This window comes from Oreochromis niloticus, linkage group LG10 (assembly GCF_001858045.2).
Source record: "Oreochromis niloticus isolate F11D_XX linkage group LG10, O_niloticus_UMD_NMBU, whole genome shotgun sequence".
Lineage (NCBI taxonomy): Eukaryota > Metazoa > Chordata > Actinopteri > Cichliformes > Cichlidae > Oreochromis > Oreochromis niloticus.
The window spans coordinates 5,907,597-5,920,710 of record NC_031975.2 but is presented as its reverse complement, the minus strand read 5'-3'; the positions used below and the strand labels follow the sequence as shown (position 1 = coordinate 5,920,710).

The window sequence follows — 13,114 nt, the reverse complement described above, 5'->3', positions numbered from 1 at the left end:
ACTGCAATTAGCTGAATCAGTTCAGTGCAAAGGAAGAAAAGGGCATATTTGATTGTTGTTGTTCTTCTTCTTCTTTCTATCCTTCCAGTGTGCAGATAACTGAAGAGCTTTTGTACTAAAACTTTGTAATAAATACCATCCACCCGCATACATGCCAACCCTCACCATGAATTTATTTTATCTGACAACCTCACCCATCAAACCCAGGGTGCGGGGTTAACGCTGATCGAGTCAAAATCATTGCTTTGGCCTGGTGGCCATTGTTTTTAGAAGGCATTTCTGCACACCAACACAGGGCATGTGGAAACTAGCAGAACTGAACTTTCAAAAAAACCTGTTTGTGTGTCACCAAATACTGTTTTAATATTTTTTAGCCAAGAATGTAGTGGTTTAATCTTCAGATATCTTGTCAGTTTGTCCAGATAGAGCCTCTTTGCAAAAGTGCTTCGATGAATTCGGAGATGTCTGCCCAGCCTAGTCTCACGGTTTAGCGAGGGATTGACCCGCTCGCCTCGCAAGCAATCCCGACGTTATTACCCCCGACAAAGCGCAGGCCCCCGGTACACAGCTGCCATAACCCCCGCAGTACACTGACTTTATTTACTGAGGTTATATTTATCGGGTTTTTATTTCTTGATGTTCTTATGTGTCATACGTGTTTCGGTCGCCAATTCTGAGTTATAACTAACATTAAAAACATGTTTAAGGAGGAGAGAGAGCAAATAAATTCGATTAATAGCTGATCTTTGGGTTTTTGTTCAGTAATCAGCGTGACCTGTGTATAAACGCATAAAAGAGATAACGTTGGTGTTTCCGTCATGTAGTAACTGCTAGGTTTAACTGTACAAAGGTTGTTCGACACTATGAAACACATACAGACTTCATGATGTTCGGCTAATATTTTTATTGTGAATATTAATCATGAGGGTAAACGGCCCTGTACAGCACAGAGCGAGGTCAGCATATCCACGATATCTTCAGCTCTCTGAGTTAACCTAGAGTTTCCCAGCTGACTAATCTAACGGTCATCTACGAATAATTCACAGGTCATATCAATATGATTTTACAGAAAATCATCCTTATTACTTCCAACTATTCCAGAGACGTGAAAATCTACAGCATAAAAAGCACAAAAATATAGCAGTCTAACACCACACTTGTAACAGAGATGAACGCATCAGTTTGTCGCAGATCAAAGTGGAATGAATGTGGTTGGTTGAACAGGTGTTCGTGATCTGTGTTATCTACATTTTCATCAGCGTAAGAGACTCAGCAGCAGATTAGAATAACAGTTATACATTTAATAAATCACCAAATTAATACATTACAAGAAGCGATCAAACCTGTTCCAACAATTTGAGTTTGTATTCCCTCAGCTGCAGACTCGCTGCTGTTTAAATGTTTGAGAGCGAAGATTAGATATAAAACAAGCGTCAAACATAGACTCAGTCTGCGTTCACATTTGATATGAGGCCAGCACGTATAGTGGTTGTGTCCTGTTTTAAGATCATATATGTAAAGCAGTCGTTTAATCTGCGTAGATCCAGCTGCTCAGAGTCCGTGGTTACCATGGTTACTGTATAAGCAGCTGTAATTTAAACAGCTGGCACAGCGGAAACTTACCGGCGACATGAGTGTTTATGTTTGTCATTGCAAAAGAACTGTCTGAATGTTAATGTTATTTATCCAAGTTAACTGAAGTTAACTTGGATAAATTATAGTTAAGGAGTATCACAGATAACGCCCACGTGAGCTGTGTGACTTTACACCACTACACTGAAATAAGTAGGCTATTACTGAAATACACGTGCTAGGATTGCATTTATATAGTGCTTTTCGAGACCCTCAAAGCGCTTTATAATTCCACTATTCATTCACTCTCACATTCACACACTGGTGGAGGCAAGCTACAGTTGTAGCCACAGCTGCCCTGGGGCAAACTGACAGAAGCGAGGCTGTGATATCGCGCCATCGGCCCCTCTGGCCATCACCAGTAGGCAGTAGGTGAAGCGTCTTGCCCAAGGACACAACAACCGAGACTGACTATTAACATGTTTAGTTTTAAAGGACACCTTCCTGCCTTTAGTCTCATTCATGAGCAGTATTAGTTTTCTTCTAACATCCAGAAGTCTGCACGATGTGTTTCATAGTTTGTAACAAGCCTTTGACAGTTAAACATAACATGACCGAAAAAGCAAAAAAAACAACAACAAAAAAAACAATAACACACGAATTATATGTTAACCTCATTTAATTTTAGTTAAGTAAACTATAAAAATTCTAACAGATACCTGGTGCTTAGAATACAGTTGAATAACTATTAAAAACAGATGATGTAATATTTCTGTCCAGGTTGCAGTCTTCATGATGAACATGTTGTTGCAAACTCTGCTCCTCTCGGTGGAAATGCGCCTTCTCTTTCCTCTTTGTATAAAAACATTTTAAAGTCAGTTTAATCTCAAAATTCACTGTTAAATCCAAAACACACCAGATAAAGAAAAGCGAGTGGTTCAGTCTAACACAGTGAACCATTAAACTTCAGTAAAACTATGCAGTTATGAAATGTAACTTTCACCTCAGCCAAACCGATTTGCTCAGTTGTAAATAAAACAGCGAAGTAAACGTGACCCGACAGACAGAACCTGAGTGAATTAAGTCCAGTGTTTAACCACTGAGAGCTAAAACTCAGGTGAGGTTTCAAAGCTGTGTGCCGGTGATTGGACATCAGCCGCTGATAAAGTGGGTTCGCCTATAGAGTGCTCTGTAGGGAAACAAGCTCCAGCAGCTCTGCTCTGGAAAAAAAAACAACTAAATTTACTTATCTTGTGCAGAAAAATGCGCCGACATTGCGTTATATCGAGCACCGGCTGCCCAGTCAAACTGTGACCATCACCAGGTAACGTGGGCGTGTTTCTTGAATTAGCAGCAGGTGTTAAACAGCTGACAGGTGAGGAGGAGGATGCATGCAGGTAAACTGAGGGCCTGTTGAGCTGATCGCTGGTGTCATTAGAAAAATGTCAGCTCGTTCTTTATGTTACAGAAGCACAGAGACACAAGACCAGGCGGAAAGAGACGATCGTTCAGTGAAAACGAGAATCTGGGAATGCAACATGTGGAACACGGACAGTGGAATATGTAAACAAACCGGTTAACGTAACACCCCCCACCCTTCCCCCCAAAAAACAAACAAACAAACAAGCAAACAAAAACAGTTAAGATGGAACACCGGGGCTGTGAGCTCAGTACACTGTCAGCTGACTGAGCGGAGCTAGTGACATCTCTGAAAACATCTGAGCACTTTTGCAAACATGTTCTGTTGATAACCTGACCAGACGTGAAGATTACGCCACGATATTCGCGGCTAAAACACTATTTAAGTGTAGTTGGTGACAAAAGAACGGGGTATTTTAAAACTTTCCACCACCACCATTGCTGCCTGTGATTTGAAATACGTCCTGGGATACCTGGCTGCCCCAAGTCCACACAAGCAATCGATTATCTAGGATCGACCTGTCTTGACTTACTTTGCACGGCAACCAATCAAATGTTAGAGAAGCTGCAGTGGCAGCGTTAACCCCGCCCACTTAGTTTGATGGGTGAGGCTGACAGATAAAATGATTTCAAGGCGAGACATGAAGGGGACTAAAGTGCCAAAATGAATTAAATAAATAAGTCATTAAATAATTAATTAAATATGTCAATTATTAATTAAATGTGTCAATAATTAATTAATTAAATGTGTCAGAAATATTTATTTAATTAATTATTGCCACATTTAATTAATTATTTAATGGTGTATTTAATTAATTCATTATGGCAGTCCTGGTGTTCCATAATATTTAAGTTATGAGATTAGATTAATTTAAATAAAACTGTATTAAACCCTCAGGAGGGTTCCTCCGGGGTTTTCAGACAGCTGAATAAACGTCAAACAGAAAACTTGATAAACAGAAGTGTGAGATGGTCGAGAATTTACGCCAGCGTCCGGTTCATTTTAGATAGCAAGGAGTAGAGAGTTTCACTCCACCAAGAGAGCTCGTGATGTAATTCTGAAGGCTAGACCATCCAGTTTCACAGTCGCTCACTTCCGGCCAACCCAGCTTTCGGAGGACCCGGCCCAATTAGACCGCGAAGGCCGTGTCCTCAGGAGGATGCAGCCTCTGAATTTGGACACCCCCGTTGTTTCCGGCTGGACAATAATAACAGTGACATTTAACTTATTTTATCCGATAAATTAACACTGTAAAGTACAAGTTTTTTGTATATAAATGTATATGTATACCACTCCCCCCACCAACAGCCCTTTTGAATGTCTTCTTAATTCTGAGATCTCAAGGTTGGCAAGTACGCACCAGGGGTGAGAGGGAATTTTTTTGTTTTTGCTTGATTGTTTGCTTTTATACACTACTAAAAAAATACATAAACAATTTTTAATTGGACTTTATCATGAATTAAATGGCCCTTCTGGGATATTGATCTAATTCGCAAGGGGGTTGTCGATCACTTTTGCCAGTTTCAGTCTGAGGCTTTAAGAAGAACACAGCACTTTTTAGACACTTCTTTTTTGTTAGTCTGCAAAATCAGCACCGTCTATTAACGTTACAGATGGGTAGGACCAATAACATTAGTTGCTATCTGAATAATAACTTAAGTTAAACTGAGAACGTTAATGTATCCACTGGCTAAGTCAACAGTTATCATAACTGTTTAGTATTTTAGTGTTGTGTTGTTGGAATGCCCATCTGTAATGTTGCTCTATGAAGTTGTGTCACACCTAGAGGAGGTAAAGAAGGCACTATTGGTATTGCTACTGTTATAAATAAGCATCTAATTCAATAACAGGTTTTAGTATCCATTAGTATCCGAAAATGGGTTTTTTTTTCACAACTTTGCTCTGGAGACACCATTTCCACATAAGGCTGCATACTGAAACACAGTCATCCTAAAACAGGTTGTACCATGTTCTGTTCCTTTGTTCTGCTTTTAATCACATTTTTGTGCAAATTAGATGGAACATTCTAATGGACTACTGTTACACCACACCTTCTGGAAATCCTAATGATGACCTGCGTTACGATCTTTTCTTTAGGTAATTCCAGTATAATAACAGGCCCATGATTGTGTAAAACTCTGACTCCGACTATCCTTGACAATGTTTTAATAGTCTTCTCTAATGTTTTCTGAACTAGTTGTGAAAAAGACCCCCAGACCACAGTGTTTGAGAATGGGAAGAGCCAGATGGGTCGTTTTGCCTTTGAAGTATTCCGCTTTGTAAAGCACAAGAACCAGAAGATGTCCACTGTCTTCCTACACTGTGTCACCAAGCTGTGCCGAGCAGATGATTGTGCAATGCTGATGCCAGTGAGATTGGATACTGACACACTCACACATAAAAAAAAATAATAATAATCTTGGGATAAAATATAACAGAATAATCTTGTTAGAGTCACCTTCATTTCAAAATGGAAAACTCCATATTGTAAATTCACTAAGGGACATAATTATCTTACTTAGGTTAAAATACCTAAGCTCATTTACAAATTCTTAACCATAATTTGGAAGTACTTGTACTTCTACTGTACAGTCGTTTCCACTACAGTTTATACCTCTGATAGTTTTTTCTATTCACTCTACATTCAAAGGGTAAGTATACATTTATTTGAATTAATAAATACTAGTTCCATTATGTTTTCATACAAAGCGTATACTGCATCATTGCAAATAATTTAATATTAATTATCGAAATAGTTTATTTCTTGAATTTAAACATCAGCTTCAATTCAGCATTCCTAAATTCAGTTCTTCAAGTATAGTTAGGTGCTCATAGAAACATTCCTTCTAATCACAATGGGCATTTCTTAAAGCATCTGTATGTGATAAAGTATGTGATTCATTACACAACAAAGTTCATTGTAATAGATTTGCTGGAGCTAATCTGATGCTTCAGTATGCAGTGTTAGATGAATGTCCTCCTCTTCTCCAACCAATCGCGGCAGATGGCCGCCCCTCCCTGAGCCTGGTTCTGCTGGAACTTTCTTCCTATTAAAAGGGAGTTTTTCCTTCCCACTGTCACTAAAGAGTTGCTCATAGAAGCAATTAGTTGACCAGATTACATTCATATTTCTTCAGACTAAGTGACTGTCTGACTTTCCAAACAGACTGAGATTTCCAAATGGTCCTTCCATAGAGTCTAACAGACAGCAGCACTGTTATTTAACAGTGGTCAGGGCACAGCAGTTACAAGATATAACAGGTTATCAGCCTACATTCCTAATTTTTCAGACAGTACAATGTCTTGAAAGACACCTGGGCATTCAGATTTCATGTTTCACCATGAATCACCATTAAACAACATATGGTATTACCGCGGAAGCACTAGTTGGTCGTCGGGCCATACGCGTGTCCTTGTGCAGTTGAACATAATCCACAAAGTCCGCTTGTAGTTGAAAACAAACAGGCAAACATTTATTTCCACTGTCTTGAAATACAGTAATCCGTTTGAATGTTCCCGTACACTGCAAACACGGTAAGAAAACTGTTTGACTCCACAGCTAGTTAAAGCCCCGTTACTCCCCACTGCCAGTCGCGAACGCTCCCTCCGTGCACAGTTGCCATGTATTAAAGGAACAGTACGTAAATATTAAATAAGGAAAGAAAATACAATTTAACTGTAAATATTACGCTAAACAAAATTATAAAGTAGAAACTGAAATTACCCATTATCTTACACTTATCCTTATCCAAAATAATTCAAATTATTAACAAATATACACTCTGTGCAATCTGAGTAAAGTAAGAGATGATTAGACCTTTATCTTATACATTCGGAGTAAAACAAGTGAAGAATAATGCATGTACAGCAGAAGAAAGAAATATTTGATCTCCCGCTGAATTTGTACGTTTGCTCATTCTCAAAAAAATTAGTCTCTCATATTTATTGTTTCATAAAAACTATAGAAGGTGATTAATAGTCACTTTATATTTTTGAATAATTGCACCAGCAAACTTCAAACTAGATAGACTTGTAGCCCATTCCAGCCTTATGTGAGTCTCCAACTTTGTCCCGGACAACATTTGACAGTTCTTTGGTCTGGCCCGTGGTGGTGGAGCGATTAGAGTGGATGACAAGCTGAGATCAACAGTAGTTGTAACTGAATGATTGATTAGTTCTGTGTCTCCCCATTAGAATGAAACTACCCAAAATATCAGAGACTGTTCATTTCTTTTAAGTGAGCAAAGGGGATCAAATCATTATTTCCCTCACTGCAGAATAAGGGGTTAGATATTCCTCCGATTTCAAATTGGAGACATATCTTGGCAACATTGATGGGTTATATTAGCAGTCTGTGTCCTGAATTCCTCGTCATAAGAACGTACACCACATGAGAGAGGACTCATTCTTTCTGTGTAATATTTTCATAGATCTGTGGCAGCAGGAAAAAGAGAGATGTCTCTGAGGGAAAGGGATCAAATGCTGCATCTGGAAATGCCATCCTGACTGCTGGGCCTATCATAACTCGGAGTGGTATAGTTTGATAACACTCTTGCCTAACATTTCCACAGCTGAATAATCTTTACTGATTATCCAATGTATTACAAGATACTGGTGTATGTCAAAATCCAAGATTTGACACCTAAATGTTGACTAAAATTGAAAGCTTGTCTGGGTGACCTAGGATTTTCAAAGCAGTACAAGGCGTCCTTGTCTAATGTACTGTATACACACCAATGAAAGAAACTATATACCATATGGATTACAGTGTGCTGAAATGCCATGTCTTTGTTTTTCACAGATGAAATACCAGCCAATAATTCTCAGCTGGGTAAGTCTTATCATTCTGTTCAATAAGTGGTATGATGCTTTTGTGTGTTGTTCTACTTTTAAAGATTATAAGATATTTGTGTTTTTAGTGGGAGAAACATTTTCACTCATCCAAGTGACTTCTTTAGTCAAAGCTGACTGCAGATTTTCCTAGCCTTATAAAAAGGACTAACTAACGCACTACTAACTAACAATGGGCTGTAATATCAGTTGTATAATCATTAACATGCAAATTGTCATGACCCTTGATCGCTGGCCATGAGTACCATTAGAAGATTTCCAGCATGTTTGGAATCACAGCATTGTAGGGTACATCTTTTACCATTTTACAATGCTACAAATGCATTATGAGCTGGTGAATGTTTGGAATTATAGCATTGTAGGGTACATCTTTTACCATCTTACAATGCTATAAATGCATTATGAGCCGGTGAAACCTGCAGCCAGCTGAGACTGAAGAAGTCTGGATGAGTGATGAAATGTTTCCCCCCCATCTGTCCAGATGAACAGAATCAACCTTTGGGATTTCCTTAACTGGATGATTGCACAATCATCTAGACAGGAACATATACCCTTTCTGCAATGCCTGCGCATACTATATTCCTCAGGATTAATTTTATTGTTCAGCCAGTATAATGCTTTAGTTGTTATTGAAAATCAAATACTGAGCCGGGATATCTCAATCTGACATTAAAAGTTGTGTAATTTTTCATAGGAATGGCAAAAAAGGTATTAGTGTTTTAACACTCACTGCTATTTGGCATTTTGCATGAACTTAAGAAAAAGTATTGAGAATGAAAGACAGTTTTACATTTTGGAATTTTTCTTTGTGTTTGTGCTGCTTTAGCCCATCTTAAAGCTCCAGTGTTTCACACAAATACAGTGACCATCGCACTCATCTCAGGCATGATCATTCTGGGTGTCATGTGCCTATGCTTCTTCATCATGTCCCTCACCCTTCTGAAAGGGAAGAGCGCTCCAGTCGGCACCCTGTCAGGAGTCCGAAACCTAACCTTCAACTGAGTACCTGAACTCACTGCAGACATTTCTCATCAGTTCAATGCTAACCAAGAATGCAGAACACACGCTGTCTGTGCATATGGGCATCAAAGAATTTAACTGTTGAATAAAATACCTGTTACCAGGTCTGTACAATGAGTATTAGTGTAGGAGTTAAGTAAAACTGGGTTTTGTGTTCCATTTTTGTGTTACACAAAAAGCTAAGCCTCAGCCTGCATATTTTTCATGCAGCTTTAACCCATTAGTGGGGATACTAAAAACTTACTGCAATACCTCAGCTATACAGTTTTCATTGCAGGGTACGGGATCAATTATATGGCTTGCAGTGCATTATATAGTGTATAATAAACATAGCATTTCCTGATAGATATTAGAGAGATAGATTTGCTTAATCATTTATTAGAAGTTTTTTCCCTAAATATGTATTTCAATTGCTTGCTTTAAATATTTTTAGTTACTCTGTTAGCAATAAACTTGATTGTTAAGGATATTTTGTACATGTGCTACCTTATGTATAACTTTTCCTGATATGTGGTTAAAATGCAACTTGATCTGTTCCCAAAATGTACAAATTGTCTTCAAACGTCCATGTTGCTAATACTGCACCTTGACTTGTTATTAAAACATACCCATTTTCATATTTCTAAAAATAAACTATACATTCCCTCTTAAACACTACTGTGGGATTACAAGAATTGATAAATGGCTAGCATTGATATAGCTTGTATTTTTACACTACAATCCACATTTATCCATTCATGCACACATACATGCAGTGCTTAGTCAGATCATACAACACTGCTATCTAACGCACACAGACACACACACATCAGATGGGGTGGAGATTGGGGGTGAGGAAGCAAATGTAAATTTCTGCATTACTAATATACAAACCTGATGTAAAATCAGTTTGGTTCCTTATCATAGTCCTTAATAACCTCAAAGACCTCTTTGCTTCATGGAGGGGCTTAACTTCCTCTGGGATCATTAATAATTTTAACGTTTCTTTTCATTTTTATAGAAAACCTAAAGCTAATATAACAGAATAGGATTCATTAAAACATTTTGTTTTGTATATATGGATAATTTTATTTAAACGCTTACGTTCCCGTACTGTGCATCCATGAAACATAAGACGATTCAACCTGCGTCATTTCTGTCTTCCGTTTATTTACTTTCCGGCTCTTTGAAACGTCATGGCAAAATGTCCAGGAAAAACACCACGTTTTTTAAATGGACTGACAATTGGGCTAATCGTTACTTGCAGGAGGCTTGCTTTCAAGGTACATCAGCAATGAAAAAAACTTCTTGCCAACTAAATGTTTTTTTAGATTCCATTTTTTTATTCTAGGGCTTGTGTATCCAGATGAACAATTGTAAGTTTAAAAATCTTTTGATAATATATGCTTATCCCTTTTGGAATTAGTCTTGTGTACTTCTTTTCATAATGCCTATCACATTAAGAGTAGGGGGCTATTCCAGAAAGCATGTTCATCAAACTCTGAGTTTAAAAACAAACTCTTAGTTGATAAACTGTGAGATCGACAACTCTGAGTTATTTGTAGCATCCGATTCCCAACGAGAGGATGGAGTGGGACCGGGTTGCATGATATATAGCTTTGTATCTGTCCTCAGTGGATCTGAAATATTACAAAAGTCAGAGAAAACCACAAGCATCTATTTCCCAAGGCTTCTTGCACAACCTACTAATACACTACTTCAGCTCACAAAGACTTTTACTCACTCAACCAGCAAGGACTTCCTGTTCCCAAATTTTCTGCAAACTCCCACATTACAAATTGTGCATCTAAAGTGACGAGAAACAGTAACAGTGACAATAAAAGTGATTTGATTTGATTTGAAACCTCGTAGAAACCAAACGATTTTGACATGGAGAACTTGTACTTACCATGTCCAGTGCAACAAAGGACGCCGTTTTAATAACCACGACCACACCAGGCCAAAGCTCTTTAAAATTTTCATTCTGGAAATCAGTGACAGGAACTACCAGTGAAAATGCCATACTTGTCTCAAACTGCAAAGTTGATGACGACTACCTGAAACATGAGCTACTTCAGCTCAGGAAGAGTTTTAATTAACACTATTAATTAAAACTTTGCACCAGAGCCAACTTTGGCTTTAGTTGGAGTTTTGTTTGGAACAACTTCATTTTGTCCTTTCATTTTCATCAAATACTTAAGCCCAAGTTTATATCTCATCATTTTTAAAGGCATTTCAGCTATTTCTATTAATGACAGATCTTATGCTGGCTCTATATATCATCAACATTCAGATACTGCTAGGTATCTAAACACAACCACTTTTTCCAAAAGCTTTCTGAATTTGAGAGAAAATAGACGGAAAGTTTCTTCCTCGTTTCCAGATGGCCCCATCATCTCCAAACAGAGTAACATCAAACTCTTTTCCCACCCTACTAACCATGCCATGCACCAGAATTTTGAACAAAGCAGGACTAATTCTACTTCCTTGAGGAATAACATTTTGAATCTCTGGCTACTCAGATAGTTCACTGCCAACTCTCACTTGTATTGTCTGGTTTCACAAGAAATTATTGATCCAATTAAGCATTCTTCCTAAAATTCTGGCATTATAAAGTGCTATTAGCAAGTCCTGCTTCGACAATATGTCAAATGCTTTTTCAATATCCCAAAAAATAAAATAAAAAAGGGTACTACTGCCTCTTTTACTGGCTATAGCTTCAATTGAATTCAGTTCAGTTTAATTAATATAGTGCCAAATAACAACAACAGTTGCTTCAAGGAGCTTTACATTGTAAGGTAGTGTAAGGCCCGCTTGAAGCTGACGCTCCGGCATGTGTGTCAAAAACAAACAAACAAACACTGCTTCAGAAGCACTGTGTATTCGTTTGGCTAGAGTCACGTGATCAACGACGCCCGAAGTCTCATTTAGAACGTAACTGCTTCGGTACCTGATTCAGTGGTTTATAAGGAAGTGAATCATTCATGGGATTTGATCTTTCCATTGATATTTGTATTAAAAAATATGGAGCCAGCGAGGAAGACAGGAGGTTCTGTCACGTAGGAATATTTGGAGTTGATTTTGGTCAATCAGGTGGGTTTGTACAGAGCCCCGCAAGGGACATGGGAGGAAAAAAAATGAAGATGAACTTTTGCAATATCTCACAAAACTTTGAACTGGTGGGTCACAGACGTTTTCGAAAATGTCGGAGCACTTTTACAAATATGTGATGTCTTGATAAACCGAGCAGATATTTGAAGTTTACACAGCTACATTCTCACCTGAAAATATCTTAAAAGTTTATTTTGTGACCCAGAAAGAGTAATATTAAAACTAAGTAGCTGCCACCATTGTTGGAAACTGGAATTGGCTGGGCCGCGCTATGAATTCTGGGCAACGAAGGACGCATTTGGAGCAGCCTTCGAATTGGGACAGCCTTTGTCGCCTGGCTCGTCAGCTTCGAGCTGGCGGGATTCCGGCAAGATGGCTGTCCGGGCAGGCGTCTTCTTTTAAGCTGTCCTGCACTAATCCCGGTGGACCTGTTTAGACCTTTACTTTTGAATACCAAATATGTTACTGTTTTTGCCTATAGTTTTAAAGACTAAATACATCACCTAAAACCTTTTGAACGGACCAAATCTGCCATTTAAAAGAGAAGAAGATGACATGGGAAAAAGCAGAAGCTTCAGCTAAGCCAGCGGTAGCCTCCAAGAGCTCCGCAGCCACTGACCACGAATATTCAATGGAGACTTCGACACCGTCAGCCAAAAGAAAAATTCCACCTACGCCCACCAAAGCACCGACACCACCTAGCAAGGGAATTGTGTCCCAAAGTGTGGAAACTGTGTTTTTGATGTACTTAACCAAGATTGTTAACATTTGTAATTGTGTTTATAGGTTCAACATTCCTAAACGCTAAATGACCCGTAGTTAAAGGCATGGGTAGTAGTGAGAAAAGACGGGGTTGTCTTGGGAGCACACTGTAACTGCACAGCTGGCCTTGGTGAGAGCTGCTCACATGTGTCAGCTGTGTTGTTCAGCACATGGCAGCATACCAGTGGAAAAAAGAAGAGATAGCTGTTACATCTAAGAAGTGCAAGTGGGCCATCCCAAGTGAGGAGTCTTTAAAGGAAGTTGAGTATCAGCAATGCAAGGACATCATTTTTAACAACTCTAAATAAAATAAAAAAAGAGAAATCTGCAAAAGATCATCCTGGCCTCCCAGCTTTCCCACCTGACTGCTGCTGAGCAAGACCAACTATATCACAACCT

General features: G+C 38.6%; 1 protein-coding gene across 3 annotated transcripts in view; it reads left to right on the top strand.

Moving 5' to 3' along the window:
* Positions 1 to 10,249, top strand: part of LOC100695266 (zona pellucida-like domain-containing protein 1) — a 44,127-nt gene extending 33,878 nt beyond the window's left edge. For all 3 annotated transcript variants that reach the window (XM_019355713.2, XM_025911096.1, XM_025911097.1), the window contains 5 exons: positions 5,009 to 5,089; positions 5,190 to 5,361; positions 7,423 to 7,525; positions 7,794 to 7,823; positions 8,670 to 10,249. In XM_019355713.2, the coding sequence (XP_019211258.1) occupies positions 5,009 to 5,089; positions 5,190 to 5,361; positions 7,423 to 7,525; positions 7,794 to 7,823; positions 8,670 to 8,845 (562 nt within the window). In that variant the 3' untranslated portion in view covers positions 8,846 to 10,249. The remainder of the gene's footprint in view (positions 1 to 5,008; positions 5,090 to 5,189; positions 5,362 to 7,422; positions 7,526 to 7,793; positions 7,824 to 8,669) is intronic.
* Positions 10,250 to 13,114: the final 2,865 nt, after the last annotated feature.